Source organism: Solanum pennellii, chromosome 7 (genome assembly GCF_001406875.1).
Source record: "Solanum pennellii chromosome 7, SPENNV200".
Classification (NCBI taxonomy): Eukaryota; Viridiplantae; Streptophyta; class Magnoliopsida; order Solanales; family Solanaceae; genus Solanum; species Solanum pennellii.
In genome coordinates, this window is record NC_028643.1 from 875,263 (window position 1) to 897,733 (window position 22,471).

General features: G+C 34.3%; 3 protein-coding genes and 1 non-coding gene across 8 annotated transcripts; all 4 read right to left on the minus strand.

The window, feature by feature from the left end:
• Positions 1–1,735: 1,735 nt before the first annotated feature.
• On the minus strand, positions 1,736–8,477 carry LOC107024416 (protein MULTIPOLAR SPINDLE 1). Of its 4 annotated transcripts, none has more exons than XM_015225396.2 (11): positions 8,200–8,475; positions 8,072–8,129; positions 7,576–7,722; positions 7,416–7,475; positions 7,076–7,161; positions 6,921–6,975; positions 6,229–6,342; positions 5,114–5,306; positions 3,872–3,942; positions 3,402–3,617; positions 1,736–2,006 (listed from the first exon to the last, which is right to left on the minus strand). In XM_015225396.2, the coding sequence occupies exons 1-10, from the start codon at positions 8,401–8,403 to the stop codon at positions 3,433–3,435; spliced, it is 1,173 nt and encodes a 390-aa protein (XP_015080882.1). In that variant the 5' UTR covers positions 8,404–8,475; the 3' UTR covers positions 1,736–2,006; positions 3,402–3,432. The 4 variants fall into 4 exon arrangements, 3 of the variants coding, with proteins under 3 accessions (XP_015080882.1, XP_027773946.1, XP_015080883.1); XM_027918145.1 differs by having other exon boundaries at positions 8,072–8,122; positions 8,200–8,353; XR_001457345.2 differs by lacking the exon at positions 1,736–2,006 and having other exon boundaries at positions 3,487–3,617; positions 3,695–3,942; positions 8,200–8,476.
• Positions 8,478–9,315: 838 nt separating this feature from the next.
• LOC107025821 (eukaryotic translation initiation factor) lies at positions 9,316–15,037 on the minus strand. Of its 2 annotated transcripts, none has more exons than XM_015226583.2 (9): positions 14,622–15,037; positions 13,111–13,182; positions 12,919–13,014; positions 12,548–12,730; positions 11,970–12,067; positions 11,658–11,745; positions 11,199–11,549; positions 10,853–11,095; positions 9,316–10,758 (listed from the first exon to the last, which is right to left on the minus strand). In XM_015226583.2, the coding sequence occupies exons 1-9, from the start codon at positions 14,778–14,780 to the stop codon at positions 9,727–9,729; spliced, it is 2,322 nt and encodes a 773-aa protein (XP_015082069.1). In that variant the 5' UTR covers positions 14,781–15,037; the 3' UTR covers positions 9,316–9,726. The 2 variants fall into 2 exon arrangements, with proteins under 2 accessions (XP_015082069.1, XP_015082068.1); XM_015226582.2 differs by having other exon boundaries at positions 12,548–12,736.
• LOC114078123 lies at positions 13,497–13,601 on the minus strand. Its single transcript, XR_003579665.1, has one exon. It is a non-coding gene; the product is annotated as a small nucleolar RNA snoR103 (small nucleolar RNA).
• A 2,425-nt stretch (positions 15,038–17,462) lies between the features above and the next one.
• Positions 17,463–20,764, minus strand: LOC107024641 (heat shock 70 kDa protein-like). The gene is made up of 2 exons (XM_015225634.2): positions 20,456–20,764; positions 17,463–19,281 (listed from the first exon to the last, which is right to left on the minus strand). Exons 1-2 carry the CDS (start codon positions 20,762–20,764, stop codon positions 17,611–17,613), a joined length of 1,980 nt encoding a protein of 659 aa, XP_015081120.1. The 3' UTR covers positions 17,463–17,610.
• Positions 20,765–22,471: the final 1,707 nt, after the last annotated feature.

Consider the following 22,471-nt stretch of genomic DNA (forward strand, 5'->3'; position numbering starts at 1 on the left):
AGCCATTTTATAGAAATTAGGCAATTTTCTCAGTTTATCGTGGGTTAGCCTAGGAATATTTGGTGATATTGCTTCTAGGTGATTTTTCTGAAAAACCTTCAAAGAACATGCAGTGAGTTGGGGGAGCAGTACGTGAAGTCTCACAATTTTTTGAAATATTTTTTGCATTTATGAGCTATTTATACTCTCTTTGTCGCTAATTACTTGTCTACTTTCCTTTTATAGTTGTACCTAATTACTTGTTCATTTTGACCAATCAAGAAAAGGCAAATTATTTTTGTCTTATTATACTCTCAATTAATTATTTTGAAAACGGTAAAACTTCTTGGAAATTTTAAGTTTTTAATTCATCTACTTCATAATTAATATGGTAAAATGATAAACTCAATCTGTCAATCATTGTTTTCTTAATAGGTGTGCCAATTCAAAAATGGACAAGGGAAAGATGGAGTAAGAATTAGGCGATTTTCTCAATTTTGTGAGCCCATGAATATTTTGATGATATTGCTTCCGGACGTTTATTTTTGCAAAACCTTTATAGAACCTTCCATAGGGCAGTGGGTGGAGCAGTACGCGAAGTCTTACCATTTCTAAGTACACATATTTTGAGCATTTAGGAGTTCATTCTATAGAAATTTGGTGATTTCCTTAAATTTTCATGTGTGTTAGCCCATGAGTGTTTCGGAGATTTTGCTTCCGGATGATTATTTTGCAAAATTGGGGGAGCATTACGTGAATCCTCACCATTTTATACACATATTTTAGGCATTTAATAGTCATTTTATAAATATAGGCAATTTTCACTGTATAACCCTTCGTAGGGAGTTGGGGGAGCAATACTTGAAGTCTCACCATTTATTAGATGATTTTCTTAGTTTTTTTTTTTTTTTTTTTTTTGTATGTTAGCCTATAAATATCTTGGTGATATTAATTTTGAATTATATGGAGAATGAGTTTAATTTAATAGTTTAAAAAATTAATGGACTACATAACAGAAAACTAGGTGGGGGACAAAATCAGATATAAGATTGTATTAAAACTTAATTAAAAATGCTAACAGTAAGATTGGGCATTAGGCTATAGATGATTTCTACCTGCATGATTCAAACGGTTAATTAATAGCAAATATTTATTTGTTCTATTGTATTCTCGACATGTTAAACCATGACTTGTGTCAACTCTTCGAAAGACACTCTAACTATGCGGACGTTCTATTACCACACAAAAGTATTCATTACATTGTAAAAGGACCATTTCAACATGTTTTCTCATCAAACCAAGAATTTTAATAGGCTAGTGACAGCTCACCCTCCATTCAATTAGTTAATTTAATTTAAATATGTTGCTATGTGAATGTCCTTTGCCGGAAATCGACGACATAAGGGCTTGGGTTGTTGCTTCTTATCTCCGAGCTTGGTTTGATGATTCATGGGGTTTCCTTAGAACCTCTTGGGTTGATGATTTTAGTTTCTTGTGAGCTGATTTATCTCCGGTTTTTGGAGCACGCTTTCACTTTTGGGATTCAACCGGTTTTTGCAGAATGAAATCATATATGACATCGATTATTCTCGTCATTACAAATACGAATCAGCATTTGATATTATAAGAAATATAGCGTATAAACTTTTGATTCTCATTCTTTTCGCCTTTTCCCCGTTGGCTCATAGATTTCAAATTTTTTGTATTCCAAAACTAAAGAGATTAGAATTTTTTTAACAAGTAGGGAATATGAAGAAAAAAAAAAGTCAATTTTCTTCTATTCAAATTATAAAAGGTCATTACAGATCAACTTCTAACCAAAGTTTCAAATCATAATTTTTATTCCAATAATACAGCTACACTATTTACTAATAGCATATTTGCCTAAAAGCAGAGGCAATGAAAGGGAAGCATCTGACTTATAATACCATTTGCTAATTAAAAAGAGAGAAATTGCAACATGTATTACAACTTACACGTCAAAAGCAACATTTCCATCGATGCCTTTGAATATAAAGCCACTTTTCCTAAAGCAAAAAAGAAGGATAGCTAAGCAAATCCATTCAAGCTCAAGGCCTAAGATACACTAGTAGATTTTTTTGGAGGATAGAGTAGAAAGAACTCAACATTATATAGTCCTAACAAGTAATAAGATAGCACAAGACGGATGACCGGGAGAAGCAAAATGAAACCAAGATTATGTCGTCAAGCAAGTTGGCCTTCACCATATTTCTGCTCTAGCATGGCTACTAGAGCAAGAAGAAACTAAACGAAAGAAGATAAAACAGAGGTGAATACACTTGCAATGAAGATATTTGTTTTCCCATAGCCAATGATGATCTTGATCTTTGACGAGAACTCACATTTGGAGTAATAGGAACGATTCGTGCTCTCCTTTTAATCTGGACGTTAATATCTTCAGTTTTTGGGCAACACATTTGCCCCTCCTGCAGTGGCAGAGTTTGGCTTGGAGGCTTGAAAGTGGATGGCGGAATATCAGTAGAAGCTGAGGTTTTGCAGTATTGGGATAATAAAAGAGTTGCTAATAATGAGAGAACCAGTATGGTTTTGGCTTGAATCATGTCTACTAAGCAAGAACTAGATAGAGAGATGATATACAATGTAGTAGCTGCGAGCAAGTTTGGTTAGATGGAAGTCGGGAAGGAAACTATATATCTAGCAAAAAGCAGAAGTGTATCCAATACAATACACCTTTTTTGCATCTTTCAAATATAAAACGAACTTTTTGGTATTAGTAATCCATCCTAAAGGAGAAAAAAAAGTTTCAAGGGCTGAGTAATCACCCTTCAAAATGTAGTTTGAAAGATGAACATGGTGGGGACAAGGAACAACTCTAAAGATGGAAAAGACAATGGGTAGTACTAGAATAGGAATTCTTTGTTTATAAGTAAACTAATCTGATTCAGATTCCCACCACACTCAATATCACAAAGAAAAGTGAAGAAGATGAGAAAAGAACATGTCTGGATTTAACTACGAAGAGCTAGAAGTCAAGCCGTCCAACAACCTCATTTATGCAAGATCTCAACTATGACGATAAGGAATATGAAAATGCCACGGGAAGTCAAAGATTTGTTTAAGCCGACAATTTGGTGGAACATATTTCAACCAGGAATCTGGTTCAACAAAAAGAGATGTGGGATATTTTTCTAACTTTCGACACATGATGGTGTGCTAATGTCATGTAGATTTTGTTCAATAGGTGATTTCACTATTTATATGTTTAATCTTCACTTTTGAAGAGCATCTTTCACTTTAAAAGAACTTTGATCTTTGATGCTCTGGGAATTAATTAATTAATTAAGAACTCTTGACTTTTAAGTAACAAAGCATTTTCTACGACACACCTAAATTTTCTATGCACAAGAAAAGAAGATTTGGGTTGAAAGCAAGTTACTTACAGTTCACAAGGAAAAAGCTGCATGCCAGTGCTTAGCTAAACAAGTTCTCAAGAATCTGTGGGCTAAGCTTTTGCAGAAATGACAACTGTCTCACTTGCTTGGCCACAACTCCGATTACGCGATCTATGTACAGTACATAAAGAGAATTCCTGTTTTCTAGTAGTTCCAACGTTTTTCTTCCGTGGAGGATTGATACAACCCATTCCTCAAAAAGCCCTACAGAGTAAATACAAACGTATGGATATATATGTCAGGTTCATTTCCATCATTAACAGTATTAAATATAACCTCACCAGATAGGTAATTGTGGGAGCCTGCTAATTATCCTTGTAGGCATATCTTACATGCAGTATGTTTAGGGCCTATAGCCTAGAGATTTGAATTTTACTTTGCCAGAGGCATAACTAACTCGGACCCCAGGGGAGGAGTGGAAATAGATTATAAAGATCAAGTGATCAAAAGAAGCTCACTCAAGTCAAAATCCCCTGTGTTTGACCAGATTAACAAATAATCTGAAACCAGAAATTCAATAAGCTGAATCCTGCAATTAAGAAAGTATAATTTTAATCTCATTTGTTGTTACAGTTTCAAGAAAATCCATGGAAATATAAAGTGAAGTATGGATGCAGAAAAGAGCAAATACAAGGCAGTAAACTGTATGCCAAATTATTCCAACAGCCCCTTACAAACAGAAAATCTAGCAGGCTTAAGCTATGGTTCCAAATGTCAAGTTTAAACATAATTGTTATGATAAATCTTGAGGTGAATGGACATTCCCAATTTAACTAACTAATCTAGCAATTCAGGCAGAATACAGTACTTCGTTAATGTAAAAAACAGAACATATTTTGGATCTGAAGCAGGCACAGCCTCTACAATTAGGAGGGACTGACAAGCTGCATAGCCAAGGCACCTCTGATTACTTATAATTCCAGTGTTCTAAGCAATTAATAGTACACACAGGAAAAGGGGGGCAACACCAAGTAATCCTGCAGCTTAAACAACCATTTATAATAAATAAGATAGTCAAGATGATCACACAATACAGTAGCAATCACTCGACTTGAGAATACTAGAATGAATAAATAAGTATACCGTGTACAGATATTCAACCATTTTAAACTTTATATTAGCTGATTTGACAATAGAAGGAACGAAATAACCAACTCGAAGTAAATGTCAAAGTCCCTGTAGGAACTCCAAATACAAAGGAGAAAAATTCTAAATCCACAGCCTAAAAACACCTTCAAGTCATGGAAGTCTGGAGGGATAAGTGGTCTAGAACAAATATTAAAATTACAGTGTTCTTTTCAAACCTCCAAACTAAATACAGAAAATAAAAACAAAATTAGCATATTGAAAGATGTCAATGACCAGAAAGGAAAATGTGATATCATATATGGAGGAAAAGAAATTTCTCAACAGTTAGGTGCAAAATAATGTACATCCATTATAAGCAGCAAAGAAACAGATTTCAGCAAGTGAAGGAAGAAGCCAGAGTTATATCCTAGAGGTACCAGTGGCAAATGGGGATCTCCCACACAACATGTATGGGTTTGACTCCCATTGCCCCCGTCTCCCTTCCCTTCCCTTCCCCTTCTGTGGCCCTCTATTATGTGATAAGAAAGTTTAAAATAAATACAAAAAGAAGCATAAAAGAATAATTAATTTAGATAAAGATGAGAAACTATATACAAGCTGGTGGGACTTACATCATGTACATAGAGTTATGCATACTTGGAAAGGCATCATCAAATGGATCCATGAAAAGCAAACTTTCTGCCATTGCAGAAATTCTTTGTGAAACTGCAAATATTATACGTTGGCCGACAAAAGCCTCATTTCCGACCTTACGCATCAAATGTTGAATATAGAATTGAACAGCAGTGTCAAAGTGATAAGATTCTGAAACATATCATTATGGAATCAAGAGTTAAGAAGCTATGTAGAAGGAAATTTAAGTAAGTTACATTGAGGAATTTAATAGTTGTGTGAAAAACAATCTCTTTTTTTCTGCTGGAAAATTATCAAGGTGTCTTTCTACAGTAAGCAGATAGTTTCATCACAAATATTGCTTGCCTCCATCCAAATTTGTGATACTATATTTATTTTTGACATATCCAAAAACTTTCTAGACCGTTCTACCAATAATATCTTTTATACAACTTCCATAAATTTAAGAATTCAGATTTGTTTAACGATTTGAGCACTACTTTACTATTTTATTGGTACTACTTATAACTTGCAAGTCGAATTAACATGTTTAACTTAGATCCTATCCAATAATGATCCATAAATGGGAAGACCGGAGTATAATAAACCAAACATCCACTTATTATATGAAAATTAATTTGTTTCCATTAAATACGTATCAAACCAAAGACTTTTGTCAGTATCATGCTGCAACTATTTCTTAGTTCTGTACATGCATATATTGGTACATGTCTACCGAAATATTTTTAGTGCCTGCTGCCAGAATCTCGGAGCTCAATTAAGAACATTCCGTTCTGCTGAGAATGTTTACATTTCAAGTCTGATTTCTCTGACTCATAACCGTCATGGAAGTCCATAGAAATGAAGACCTAATTGGTCCACATTACATCAAGAAGCTATTTTCTCTTCCTCAATCTAAACACTACATCTACTTCTACAGCCTACATGCACGCAAGGATTGACAAGTTCTCCGCATACAACATTAAGCAGTGTAACTGATTAACATGCTTATACTACCATTACTAAAGGTATGTAATATATACTTCCGTAATCTGCCAGGTTGAAGATAGTCTTAGAAAACCTAGTATGAATAAAAACAAGAGCACATAGTTACCATCTCCTTGCAAGGCACTGCACATTCTTCTCAATAAACGCATGATTAAACTGTTGATAATGCCTTCCACGGGTTCTCTATTCCTTTCGGTTGGTGACATTGTAGCCAGTGTACCTTAGAAATGGAAAAATAAGAATGCTGCTGACTTTGGAAGTCATTAGGAAAAAAAAGACTAGATAGTAATCGATGAACCCATCTGGTGCTTGCTACCTTAATATACAACTGAAATCTCAGAAATTTAGGCATTCTATGCAGTGAAATGGTTCAGTACTTGCATATAACGTGTTGACAAAGAAGGGTAAATGGTGAACCTTTTGCATTTTCAAGTAAAAATTAGAAAGCTTCATTCAAAATAGCAGTACGAACCATGAAGATGGTTCTCAAAGTGAAGTCCTTTGGAGCAATCTTTCCATGAACACTCAAATCCAGAATGAAGCTTCAGTAGACAATCCTTTTTTCATTTAAGTTTCAGAACAGATAATACATGCACTTACTAACCCCTTGATTTCAGCTTGAATCACAATCCTCGACACTAGAGATTAGAAAATAATAGTTCATCTGTGATATAATTAATCGTTGGCATATTACAAATAAAAAAGCATATCAGGAATTCAAGTTTAAATTTTCCAGATGTTGCTTATGAAAAAACAGTACACAGGAAGGCAAAGGAAATGAAAATATTGTGTCATTACCAAGAATAAAGTCCACAGCTTGGTGGCACCAGTTCTTAAAATTACCCTCCTCCAACTGTTACATATTTAGAACAATAGCAAGTGAGAAGATACATGGAAATCATATTCATAACATAAGACAAAGCATCACTAGCTTGGGCATAGAAACAACATACACTGTGAAGAGAAACAGTGTCACAAAGCTCCAAAAGAAAATCAACTGAAGCGCTCAATTGCTCAATATTATTTTCATTGTCACAATCTGCCATTTAAGAAAAAGACATAATCTTCATACTTCTCATCTATAGCTGAAAATTCATGTTCAGACAAATGCCAAACAGGACCTAGTTTTTTCCAGAGATCAAATTACAGCACACGTAGTAAATGAGAGCAGGGCTGAGGTATGATAAGATCTCAACTCAATGTAACTTATAAAAATCATGAGAATTTGCAAGTTAACCATCAAAAGTAAAGACAAAATTAGATCCATAAGAAGATCTCTAACTGAACTTTCACCTGAAATTCGGTGAAGCAAAGAATCATCTGGCCTTCTCCTCTTTCTCTCCTTAATCCTCACTGGAAAAATATACAAGTAAATGAATACAGCTAATGTATATGAAGGCCGAATTGACAACTTTATACCAATAAATACAACAGCATTCAAAAATATGCCAACCTTGTCTAAGAAATCTTCTCCGCAACACATCACTGAACCGTTGGTCAGAACCAGCTCCAATTTTCTTAGGACTCAATAATCCCAACTTATCAAAGAAATAACACTTGCATGATGCATTTTTTGGAAATATATCACACTGTGAACCATCTTACTCCAGGGAAAAAAAAGTAAAAATAATCAAAACAAAATAGCCGATCAATGTGAATCTACCTATACAAACAACACATTAGTAAATCAAAATCAAACACATAACAAAAAATCCTCAGTTTACCCTTCTTATCATTCAATTTTGATTACTATACATAGCAAGATAATCAGAAATGTAAGACCTAGATGGTCATAACTACACATTGTTATTTTCCAATCGAATTGGATCACATAATAACAGATCCTAAGGAAATTGCGGTGGTCATCAAAAATTTCAATTTAAGCCTTTAAAATAGCAATAAACTTAAATAATCTAGCTTAAACTATATCGAAAATTTTAAATACTAACCTTCGGCTACTTTGAGATCCTCCTTGAGCCTGAGAATTTCTCGTTTACGCTCTTTTGCCTAAAAATGAATATTAAGTGACTGATAATAGAAATAGGAAAACGAAGGAATTAAAGGAAATTGATCGAACTTTTTGTTTCCATTTAACAGCATCATCGGAATGAGAAAGAGGCGGGCAGGAAGAAGAATCTCCGGCGGCGGTGGAGGAAGAAGGCGGAGCCGGTGTTGCTGCCGGAGGTTTGTGAAGAAGCTTTGATCGGACGAGTGCCATTGCGATCGCGAGTTTGAACGATTCATCGGACTGGCTCTTCGGTTGCTCTCTCAAAATCTCCATTTCTCTCACACTGTGGTTAATGGCGGGACTCGCGTGAGTTTTTGGGTTTTGGACTAAAAAATCTTTTTAGTATAATACGTTTGCTAATTACATAATATTTCAAATTTTTCGTAACTCATACTTAAACGAAATTTAAATTCTATTCATATAAACGTCTAATTCATTTTTAAAAAACTTAGGAATTTAAAAATGACTAAACTTCAAGTACATATAGTCATAATCAAGCACAAAATAGTTGAACTGGTCATATTTCTCCAAAGTTCAAGTAAAAATAATCGAAGCAATTGTGTCTCAAGTAAAAAAAATATACATGATACAATTATTGGAGTATTTATTTATGCGCTTCGATTGTTAAATATGGTGGCTCTGTTTGAGAAAATAATTCCAGCATAAATTTTAACATACAAAAATAATACAAGTATTTAGTTGAAAACTATAATATTATATATTAATATAGGTGTTGGTCAATCATATAGGAGAAAATGATACTGCATAACTAATGCATTATTTGGTTATCGACATTAAATTGTACTCATATCAAAGGAGCACAACAAGGACAACTCGATCGTTCTTATGAATCTTTACGATATATCAAATAGAGCGGAATCAGTCAAGTAATAGCCCCAAAGGAATTTTGAGTGTGAGCTTACACCTAAAAACTCAGTGAAATCGTGGTGTACCGCGAGATAGAGAGGTTGATTTTCGAGTGTATAGAATACTGATGGAAGCAATAGGAAGAGGGTAGTGTACCGCATGATAGAGAGGTTGATTTCGAGTTTATAGATACTGATGGAAGCAAAGATATGTGATGGAGCAGAACTTCAAGAACCCTTTTGAGTCGCAACATACTACTCAAAAGACAACAAAAAGCATAGCAAATTTATACAAAAACAAAACAGCACCAGCAGAAGATAAAAACTTAAATTGTGTCTGAATTTTCCTTCAAAAATGGTATATAAAGGCTCAAGGAGTTGAAGTATGAACTCAACAGATTTAACAAAACTTTTAATCCATCTAGTCAAAAAGAGAGGAGATAAACAAATAACTAATGAAATACAAAATGAGGGCCTCTTTGCCTAGAGCAAATATCAAGTACACAATTGACCATCCTCAAAAGGCAAAATCTTTCTTTCAACATACTACTACCTTGGGGGGGAAAAAAATACAACTCACTTAAAAATCAACCTGCTCTCGACCATCCTGCGGTTCAGTTGCTCTTCACTCCATTGGACATCAACAAGAAATGCTGAAAAGTGAGTTTTGAGTACATTCCATCTACTGAAGTTACAGAAAATCGATCTTCTCAAAGAGTTGATCGAGCTTTTATTGAAAGAGAGCTTTGCATGCCTCAACATCGGACGATTGAGAATCCAACACTGCTTGGCCTGTAGGACTAGAGCTAATAGATCCCATTGTAGCTGTGAATACGTCTTTCTGGTATAGATCATCAGTTACCTTCTTCAAGATCTCATTGACCACCTTGAAGTCAAAAGCTCCAGCCAAAACTAGTCTAGCAATTATGTCACCAAAATTTACCGGTGCTTTTGGTAGATCCATGGCAAGGTCGTCCAGCAGAGAAGAAAAGTTCAAGAATCCAGTGACCAAGTCCCTGGCGGTAAAAACCTTCTTAACAAACAAGTGCTCAAGAAGCTGTGCAACTGGTTCAACACGTGGTGGGCTTTTGTCTAGACCAATTGATATTGCTTCTTTGACAACCTCAGGATGATAAGCTGGGGACTTGAGCTCCTCAACACATTGCAAAGCTTCTTCCAGAAGCCTAACACTGAAATATTCCTCAAGAAGAGATGCTGTTTTTCTCTTTAGTACATCAGGTATCGAACTTGCAGCAGGAGCCTGGGGTTTTGCAACAACTGGAGAAACAACAGTTGTTGGTGGTCTAACCTGTGCTGCAGGGTCCATGCCAAAACCATAGCCCGTAGGGCGAGCAGGAGGAGCACCACTACCTTGCAAGAGGGCACTAGGCCTGCCACTCACGTAACCACCACTACCCTGAGGCAGAAGTCTTGGGTTCAATGCGGGAGACTTGCCAACCAATGGTGGCTGACTTCGTCCACCAGCCTGAACCAGTGGTCCATTACCTCTCGGCATAGAGCGGGATCTAGGAACTTCCCAGTTGTCATTATCCATCCCAGGTGTACCAGGCATCTTCCTAGTTCCGGGCATTCCAGGCATCATACCACCAGTGCCTGGCCGATTGATAGGGAAACCACCAGGACTCAAACTCCCTTGAGCCGGAGGACCACGAGAATTTCTCATGCTTGCAGTGGCACCAGGACGCAAACCCAATGTCTTTTCTGCTTCAGAGTGAATCTCCGTGATGGTTTTTGCTTTCACCTGTGCAAAAAGGGAAGAATATTAAACCATAAGAGAGTACTCTAGGAACGAACAGGCAACAAATCCAAGATCGAAAGAATGAATAAGGTGTCACCTCTTCCCGCCTAGGGACCCAGCTATTGGAACGTAAGTCCAGCACATTACGAACCATAAACCGCAGTCGGGGAGCCAACTGGGGGTTCGTTGATAGTTCCTTCAACCGGTTAAAGTACACATCGTTGATGCGCCTTGATTTTTGGTTCTCATCAAGCTGCTTGCCAATGGTGTTGAAGAACTGACAAATGGCTTCAACGTTCTCTTCTTCTGGACAGCTTTTGGGATCTTGTCCTAATAATTCCTGTTAACAAATGAACAAATACATTCATTGTTACAGTTTAATGCATTAAAGACAGCATCACTATGTAACAAAAAGACCTGAGCAAAAGGAAACAATTACCAACCTGAACAATGTGGTGAACAATCTTTTCCGGGACCATCTTTTGCTTCAAAAGCTCACCAATAAGCTTAATATTGCCAAGAGTCCGCAATTTGATCAACCTTTCTTTGTCCTTGCGTTCCGACTCCTGATCAGGGGCTGTCATTTGCCTCGCCTCTTCTCGCAGTTTGTGAGCACCTTCAAATGCCTCCTGACAGTTATTCAACAGAATGCGCTTGAATGTGATCTCTTTGCCACCAGGTTCATCAGAGGGAAATGGAGGCAGCTTTTCATTGAGATCAGAACACAGTTGGGCATACATCGGGCAAAATGTTGGTTCCAGCACAGCCTTGTCAAATATCAAGGAAATAACACCCTGAAAGTGAAGATAGAACACATTAAATTTCCAAGGTAAGGAAAAATGTGAGGTGAACACTGAAAAGCACAACTAAAAAGGAGGTATGCCAGAGAAAGGAAGACAGACCTTTAGGATGTCTGCACTTGTTATCCCTGAATCTATCAGTTGACCTTTGAGGAGATCAAACTTCTCTGGAGTCAGCTTGTTGAGGATACTGTATTCGATATTGGTTAAGATTAATCCATACGTTCAACTAATGCCACATGTAGTAGTCTCATGTGCAAGTGAAAACATATCAAATGGGTGTTTTGTATTGCGTAGGTAGATATACAGACATCTAACAGAATACAATAAAGCAGTGAACAGGGGAAATCAAGAAATGGAAAGGGATACAGAGAGAGGTAATAAACAACAATTATGCATTTGAGAAAAAATTACCCCTTCACAGTCTTCAAGACACGATCTACGTCAGAAAGATTGCCTCTTCGAACTGACCACGGTAGCTCAGCTTTGACAAGTGTAGGAGCAGGTCCTCCCTAATTCACAGATAAAAATTAAAGGTTTCTGAGGTCAAGAACTGAAAATAGCTTCATATCAGATAAAAGTCTGCTTTGAAAATCATGACATCAACAATGCCCTTTGCTATTACAGAGAAAAAATGGAAATAAATTACGTGAAGAAAAATAGACATTTCCTCTGATAAACTAGCTGCCTTTCAGAATTGTCATCATAATTGAATGAACAAACGATATCACTGTAACCCCTTAGACCTAATTTTATATTACTACAGCCCAATTACTGGAGTTCCTGATCCACCACTAAATTTTGGCAAGGTATTGTATAATGATTAACTTAACAGCTTCTCTTCATTCTCAACTCGCATTTTCAGGGGGACTTAAGAATGTGTTGAAAAGGTCTCTTAGCAAAACTGCCAGATTGTTTTCCTAGCAGAGGTTTCTTAAGATAGATACTGGATGTTCTGGAAATAATACATAAGGCAATAGATTAAGAATTACCCCTCGGTTGGGAGATATTTGAGTTCTTGCAAACTGTGAATTAAGCTGTTCCTGCCGGCCACCAAATTCTCTGTTTTCTCGTAGAGCGTCCCATGATCTGTCCTCTGTGGGGGCAGAAAATTGTGATGACTTGCTACGCCAGTCACGGGAATCTGGCTCAGAATAACGAGTCTGAGATTGGACCTGCACCTGCATACGCATAAATGAGACAACTTGTGGCAACAGAAATTCGTAGTGCAAGTAACTATAAAGTACAGCATTCCCTCTCTGTTCCCTTTGTGCAGGAGCAGTCATGATGTGAGTAGGTGGGCTCGTGACATCACAAAAATCATAAAGGGGAAGGAAGTACAACTATCTAAACAGATACTCACATTAGTGTCTGCACGGCTTCGACTGCCATCTTCACCAAACAATTCAGATTCAACTTCTTGTTTGATTAGAAGGATATCATCAGAAATGGCAACCACCTAGACACAAACAATCAACCCAATGAAAAACCGTTAGGAGAAAGAAATTAAGGTTGACATATGCATAAGCCAAAAACTTTAAGATACCACTCTTACCTCCCTCAGTTGCAGCAGCTGATCTCGAGTATACCTAACACGCTCACGGCCCTCAAAACGTGAGTCTCCAGTCTACAAACACAAAATGATAGTCAAGACACATACCACAAAGGAGTTAATTAAATTAAATCTCAACAATGAAAGAAAGGCATTATAGTAATTAAATGTGACAAGCATCAAGAACACTTGCACACTTGTGATGTCCAAATAAAGAGAGTTGGTCATCAATAAGCTACTTTAAGATCCAATTTACAGAAGTGTTTACTACTCTCTCTGAGTTGTGCCAGTTTTATTAGAAAAAACAATACAACCAACTGATAACGAGCTCATATGAACAGCATAGCTTCTCGGAACTTGTTCTAACAAGTAACACTTGATGGGAATTTCAATGTTAGCAGGATCTTTATGAGCAACGCAATACTCCTAGGTTGCCCACCTAAAGCCTACCAATTGTTCTCCGTCCATATTTACAGCAGAAACACATCCTTAAGTGAGCTGCCAAGAATTAGGACGTAAAAGGCAAAAATAACGGCAGAAGTAATACATACTGATGTATGGATATTTCTATGCTACCGGCAAGTCCTAATTCTGCAACTTAAAAGAACCAGGTGAACTACACTTTCTTAGACAAAAATTAACCCCATTAAGGTCGGCTCGCATGCAACCCGAATAATTCCATGAGATACATGCCACCTCCCACCAACAGGTACAAGGCAGCTCTATAAGTCTAGGACAAATAGGAAGAAATTAACTGTGTTTTTTGTCTCGGATGGGATTTGAATACGAGACTTCATGGTTCTCACCCACTTCATTGACATCTAGGTCACAGCCTTGGATGCTAAAAACTCAAACTTTTAATCATTCTTCAAAAAAAAAAAAAAACACAACTAACTTTAGCAATTAGGCATAACACAAGCTACACAAACCAGTAACAGATTATAAAATCAAAGATTAACCCAAAAGACTCAATCTTTAATCATTCTTCCAATAAAGAGACCCCTAAAAGAACAAAAGAAACAACTAGCCTTGCCAATAAGACCTAACACAAGCTACATAAACCAACAAATCAAATAGGTAACCAATAAACAGACCCCTAACAGCACAATAGACACGACTAACATTACCAATAAGACTTAACACAAGCTCCACAAATCAAAAAAAACTCAAATATTAACCAATAAAACTCAATCTTTACTCATTTTTCCACTAAACAGACCCCTAATAGACACAACTAACATTACCAATAAGACTTAAACACAAGCTACACAAACCAACAACAGATATCAAAAATCCAAAATTTACTCAAAGAAACTCAATCTACACTCACCTTCTAGACCCATAAAAAGAACAAAACACACAACTAACATTGGCAATAGACTCTCCAACAGATTAACAAACCCAATATTAACCAAAACAGAAACCAACAACAGCTTAAAACACCCAATTCAAAGCCAAACATCCAAATAGAACAAAAATACTCAGATCTGAACAAAAGGGTATAAAAATTCAACCTTGAAAGATGAAATAGATGAAGAACCGCCATGTGGACGAAGCAAAGGGAGATCTGAATTAGTCGAGGAAGGTTCAAAGCGAGGGCCAAGCACTCTGCTTCCACCACCTCTGTTACCACCACCTGGTCTCAAACTTAACACCGTCTGATCAGCCTGCATAATACCTTAACTCAATTTCTCCACCGTCCGATCAATTCGAACAAAAAACGAATCCAAATCTCTCAACAAAAAAAAAACACCCAAATCAAGAAAACCTTAGATACAAATACTATGTATCTAACACAATGAGCAAAATACCCAGATACAATTATGTATATATAAAGGGGCGGTGAACCTTTTAGAGAGAGAAAGGGAGGATTTTTTTTTTAGAGAGAGAGAGTATTTCCTCTCTCTGCTAGGAAGGAATGAAGGGAAGAGAGGTGAGAGCCGTTTATGAGAGAAGAGGAGAAAGGAAACCCTTTTTGGGATAGGTTTGGAATTTCAAGATTTGTTTGAGGGTATTTTTGGTATGTTTTTTCTTTTTACTTTTGTATACTAGGAATTATTCATTTATTTGATGTTTTTATAAGGAAAATACATGTCACTTTTGACTATTTTACCCTTGGGCTATGGTTCAAAGTTTTGCTTTTGGGCCAATGAAAGTTTTTTGATCATGAGACTATAAGGACAATATTTTTGGGAAGTAAAAGTTTGGAAAAAATAAAATTTAATAAGTAAATAATTTTATTTCGAGATAATATATTTAGATATTTTAATTTAATTTTAACTGATAATTAAATATTATAACTCGTTTCTACTTAAGCTCGTGAACACCTGATACTAACGTAGCGCATAAATTTTGCAGGTGTTAAGACGATCATTTTATAGACAGGAGCGTTTAACTGACATAATGCAAATAAGTTAAGATTATGCTAATCGAAAATTAAATATTTACTTATCTTGCAAATGTTGGTCAGCTTTCGGAATCCTTTATACCACCCAACAAGCTTATACTTGACTTGTATGTTATATATATACATTTCATTATAAATAATGAAGATAAAAACTAATCTTTTTAATAATTTTAACGAAACGATGAGAACAATATAACAAAATTAAGAAGTCTATTTTTTCATAAGGTAAAATAAAATTTAAATGACTTATAACTTTTAACAATAATTAAGGTCTCGACAAATATTTTACACGTATACTTTGAGTTCGATATTATACAACAACATGATAATGAATCATTAAATCCAAAATAAAGATATTTATAAAAAAGAGTGCGTTAACAAAAAACGCTACTTAAATAGTTAAAATATCAAAAATCAAATAAGCTATATGAACCTTTGTATATCCTTTTAAATAAGGTAAGTAATAACGTTTCAATTTTCTTTTCTAAATTATTTCTCAATTAATATGGCAACTTTTACGTATAGCAAATAAAAAATGTATACTTGTATGTTATAGCAAAGTTTGTATAATTGCGCTCCATAGCAAACATAGAAACTGTATAATTCGCTATACATATAGCGTTAAAGCAAATTGTATAAAACGAAGTGTACAAAACAAGAAAGAGAAAGACACTTGGACAGAGAACTGTATACAAACGAATTGTATTATTATAAGTGTATCGAACAATTATATACAATTTGAATTTGTATAAAATGAGAAAGAGAGAAAGACAAAAGAGACTTGACAAGGAATATACAATTGAATCGAATTGTATAAAACGAGAAAGAGAAAAATTAAATACAATTTGAAAATTGTATAAAACGAGAAAGAAAGAAAGGCAAAAAAAAAACTGGACATGAAAGTATTTTTATTGTATAATTATAAGTGTATAAGATGAAAATATATGTACTTGCATGTGTATGTACAATTTTCTCACGCTTTATATAAACAGAAACGCAATTTATACATTTCGCTTCTGTTTGTATAAGTGAAAAAGGCCAGGGTGGCGAGCGAAATTTGAAAAAATGACGACGAAATCTGGAAGAGGGGAGAGAGGGGAACAAAAATATATATATTTATGCAATTTTCTATGCTTTATACAATTAGAAATAAATTTTATACACTTGTATTTGTATAAAAAGTGAGAAAGCAAGCAAGAGATTGAAGGAGAAAGGCGAGCGAGATATTTGGGAGAGAAGCGCCTGACAATTTTTTGCAAACCTTTGCTATGGAGCACAATTAAATCAAACCCTAACTACTCCATTTATTTTAGGTTATCAATTTGCTATTATATACAATTTTCCCAATTAATACTATATATACCTTCTAAGTTCCTATATAAATATAAAGAAACCCTAAATATGGTACTTCAAATTAACTCACGCGTAAATGGATGATTAGCAATACAAAAAAAATCACAAGAGTATTAAATATATTATTACTATAGTAAAACTCATATTGATTTCTACTCATTTAAAAATGAAAGAGAATCATATATGATAAATATTATACATGATAAATACTAAATATGATAAATATGCATATATTCTACACAACATAATATATGTAAAACATTATTTAAGACATAAAATTGTCATGAAAGATTCCATACAAAACGAATATCTATGTATTCAATTTTATAGTAAACTTGCACACCCAAAATTGAAAATACCATTATTATCAGTTAGCTAACGTCAAGTTAAGAATCATATATTATATCTAAAATATACCTAAATAATATTATTTATTCACATTATGTAATTAACAAAAACAAGATCAAACATAGGAACTAAAAGTGACAACACACAAGAACAATACTGAATTTGCTACAACAAAAAAACTAAAGTTTATACAACATTATTATTTTTTTTACAAGGAACCTAAAATCAAATTACAAACACAAAGGCATAAACATACTAATATTATTACAACAAGAAACTAAAAACCAACTTCTAAAGTCCAAACACAAAACATATAAACATTCTTTACACACCTAAAAACAAGATCAAACATATTTCAACAAACAACATCAAACTACTTGAGTCTATTGCAACATCTAATCAACTTCTTCAATCTTAGGTCCCGGACCAGCCCCGGTGGTGGTACCACCACCGGGCATTTGATCATCGTCCATCGGACCACCACCACCATCACCACCGCCTTGATACATTTTCGCGATTATAGGACTGCATATCCCTTCAAGTTCCTTCAACTTGTCTTCAAGTTCATCAACCTCAGCCAATTGGTTCTTATCAAGCCACTCTGTAGTCTCTTGCACACTAGTTTCAATCTTTTCTTTATCCTCAACACTCAATTTACTTGCAATTTTCTCATCTTTTATTGTATTCCTCATATTATATGCATAATTCTCAAGTCCATTTTTGGCTTCAACTTTCTTTTTCACTTCTTCATCCTCAGATTTATACCTCTCAGCATCTCTTACCATTCTATCAATCTCATCTTTACTCAATCTCCCTTTGTCATTTGTAATAGTAATCTTGTTCTTCACCCCGGCTGTCTTGTCCTCCGCGGTCACGTTTAGTATCCCATTCGCGTCTATATCAAACGTGACGTTGATTTGCGGAACCCCTCTTGGTGCTGGAGGGATACCAGAGAGTTCAAATTTCCCAAGAAGATTGTTATCTCTTGTTCTTGCTCTTTCACCTTCATAGACCTGGATTAGTACACCTGGTTGACTATCCGAGTAGGTCGAAAAAATCTGTTCTTTCTTCGTTGGGATCGTCGTGTTTCGTGGTATTAAAGTTGTCATAACACCACCAGCAGTTTCAAGTCCAAGACTCAATGGTGTAACATCAAGTAAAAGCAAATCTTGAACTCTTTCATCACCTTCACCAGTCAATATAGCTGCTTGAACCGCGGCCCCATACGCGACTGCCTCGTCTGGATTTATACTCTTGCAAAGCTCCTTACCATTGAAAAAGTCCTGCAATAGTTGTTGGACTTTCGGTATCCTAGTCGATCCGCCAACAAGAACAACTTCATGGATTTGAGATTTATCAACTTTAGCATCCCTTAAACACTTCTCAACAGGGTCCATACACTTCATAAACATATCCATACATAATTCTTCGAATCTAGCTCGAGTAATCGTAGCATAAAAATCAATCCCTTCAAACAACGAATCAACTTCAATAGTCGTTTGAGTCGTAGATGATAGTGTCCTTTTAGCCCTCTCACACGCGGTCCTCAATCTCCTCAACGCTCTAGCATTCCCACTCAAATCCTTCTTATGTTTCCTTCTAAACTCCGTTACGAAATGATTAACTAACCTATTATCAAAATCCTCACCACCTAAATGTGTATCCCCTGCAGTTGCTTTAACTTCAAATATCCCTTCTTCGATAGTCAAAATCGACACATCAAACGTTCCACCTCCCAAATCGAAAACGAGTACATTTTGTTCACCTTTTCTTGAAGCCTTTTTATCTAAACCATAAGCAATAGCAGCGGCGGTAGGTTCATTTATGATTCTTAATACATTCATACCTGAAATAGCACCAGCATCTTTAGTTGCTTGTCTTTGTGAATCATTGAAGTAAGCTGGAACCGTTACGACCGCGTTTTTCACTTTGAATCCTAAGAAAGACTCTGCTGTTTCTCTCATTTTGACTAACACCATTGATGAAATCTCCTCAGCTGAGAATTGCTTCTTTTCACCTTTGTAAGTTACTTCAATCATAGGCTTGTCACCTGGACCTGAATATACCTGTCGATAACAATGCAATTATCATACAGACGTTCTTCAGGCTTAGACGCGGATATCATGAGGTCAAATCAAATCAAAATTGCACTACAAGAAAAATATGAATTACTTGGAGATTTTACTAGAGAATTAGTATGAAAAGACGCAGGAAACTTATCATCCTGCAAATTTTCATTCTAATTCCTAAGAAAATCTCCATGTAATTCACAGTTTTCTGATAATTTTGCGATAAAGAACTTTCACCTATACGAAAACTCTCGTCTTCTTTCCTTCAGAAGAAGGGACAATCAATACTCAAACAACTCTAACTTAATCGAATCCGAAATTCTTTAAGAAAAATAAAAATACCCTCTTTTGTATCATCTACAAGATATATATATGTGATATACGAGTGAGGTCTGAAAAGAATGAGTGAGGTCTGAAAAGGATAGATAAAGGTCCAAAAAAATCATTTTTTCGAAAGTAAAAATAGGATTAAAAAGAAAAACTATATAAAATAAAAGTATCGACAACAAAAATAATAAAAAATAACCAAAGCACTACTATCTACTCTAAATAACAAGATAGTAAAATAATAGTAACATTAAAAAACAAAAATAGTGTCATTATGATATCATAAACACTACTATCTACACATTAAATAACAAAATACTAGTAAAACAATAATTTTGTATAACACAAGTTACACCAAAAGATATATAATAACCATTGCATCTTTTATCAATTTCAAGTTATAGTCGCAAAGAATTTTCACGATCACTTCTTTATCATTAAATCGTCAATCAAAAATAAACCATCAATCGAAAAGTTCACAAAATCAACATACACATATATATATTCAATTTTTTAAGTATAAATAAAAAATTATGAAAATACTGTTAAATTCATCCGAACTAGATCACTTTTTTATTATTAAATCGTCAATCAAAATTAAACCGTCAATCAAAAGGTTCACAAATTAATATACACATATTTAATTTTTTAAGTACAAATATAAAATTTACAAAAAAGAAACTGTTAAATTCATCTGAACTCACAAATCCCTCCTAGCTAGCTCCGACCTTACTTTTTATCTTCGAAAAACAATACAAAACCTCTTTTTTTTTAAAAAAAATCACTTTAATATTACTATAACTTTAACAAGCTAAATAACACACACAAAAATAATAAAAAATACCTTAAAAGGCCATAATTTCATATCACTTTGAACAGATGGATCAGTAAATCTTCTCCCAATTAATCTTTTAGCATCAAACACAGTATTGTGTGGATTCATAGCAACTTGATTTTTAGCTGCATCACCAATCAAACGTTCAGTATCAGTAAAAGCAACATAAGAAGGTGTTGTTCTATTTCCTTGATCATTTGGTATTATTTCAACTCTATCATTTAACCAAACACCAACACAACTATATGTTGTACCTAAATCTATTCCTATCCCTTTTCCCTCTTTATTACTATTATTATTACTACTAGTAGTAGACATTTTTCTTTTTTTTTTGTTGTGTGGACTATGGTCTAGTATGTGTAATATGTTGTAAAGTTTGTATTTTGGATGTGTGTTTATATATACAAAGTTTTGAGGAAGAATATTGGAGATGGTTCTAGTCAACTGATTAAATTAAAAATATTAAATATTTATATAAAAGATATGTAATTTATGTATATGGATTAAAGAAAATAAATGAATCAATCTATCTAAGTTATTTACGTGAAGATTTATGTTAATAATGTATATTTGTGTGATTTCATTTATTGATCTAAATTTAAAAGAACGTGTTCTAGAAAAAGGTTATTTTCTTGATAAATTTTTAATTTATATTTTTTACGTAATATATTTATGATATGACAGTGTAAAAAAGATAATGTGTTTTAGATTCTTAAATTTAAGGGGTTTTATTTATAAGTTATTATTTTTAAATAAATATTGAATATTGTTTTGTAGAAAAAGTAAATTTTTCATTATAAATGAATGAATTATTAGAAGAAATTTGACATATTTAGAACACTATATTTCATGAAAAATAATTTAAAATAAGAATAATTATATTATCAATTGAAAAAACTAGAAGAAATCAATTATATAAAAATTATTAACAATTCAAATTTAAGCTTCGTTTAATTTCTCTTTAGACTACTAGAATACTTGAGCTGCTCCTGATCGATCACGTTTCTTATTTAACTTTATAATATAAAATTTTGAAATTTTAAAATTTTTGTAAGAACGACTTAAAATGAAGAGGGTAATGAATTGATGCGAAGTATTTCTAACTTTTGACAATATATGTCTAGATAACTTAACTCATTTTTATTAGGTAAGTAAACTATTTCAACTTACTAAATAATCGTTTAGATATCTGTCAAATTTATATATCACGTCAGTATTAATTATTTATGAGATAATATGGCGGTGGGGTAGGTGGTGATTATCCTAAATTTTAGCAGCGGTGGACGGTGACGTATGGCGGAGCTCACGGCGGAGTGAGGTGTCAAGAAAATTGATGAGTTGTTGAATAATATGAACTTACACGTAGCTATATATATATGAAGTTGTATGTATATTTTTTGTCAGGTTGTAAAATGGGTTATTGGGCTAATTTTTTGGGCCTAGAAATTGTCTAAAGTGGAACTTGGGTTTGATTTTACTGAGCCCAATGAGTGTTAATTGGACATTCTGCAGCCCAACTGCGCAAGATCGAGTGAATCTATGTATTACTTCATAGAGAAGTACAAAAAATATCTTTTGAGTCTGACGTAAATTATTTATGGGCAACTTTCACAAATAGCAAACAAAAAATTCATATTTGTATGCTATAGCAAACTTTACATAATTGCGCTCCATAGCAAACATAAAACTGTATAATTCGCTATACATATACAATTGTATAATTCGCTGGCCTAAATTGTATAATTCGCTGGCCTATTTCGCTGCAATTGTATAATTTGTTTTGCATACAGTTGAATCGAATTAAAATGTATGTATATTGCATAATTATAAGTGTATAGCAAGAAGATATATGTTTTTCTCGCTTTATACAAAAACAGAAACACAATATATACACTTCTGTTGTATAAAGCTAGAGAAAATTGTATTTCACTGCAATTGTATAATTCGCAATTGTATAATTCGTTGGCCTTTTTCTCTGCAATATTTGAAGTAAAATGTTTGTAAATTGTATAATTAAGTGTATAA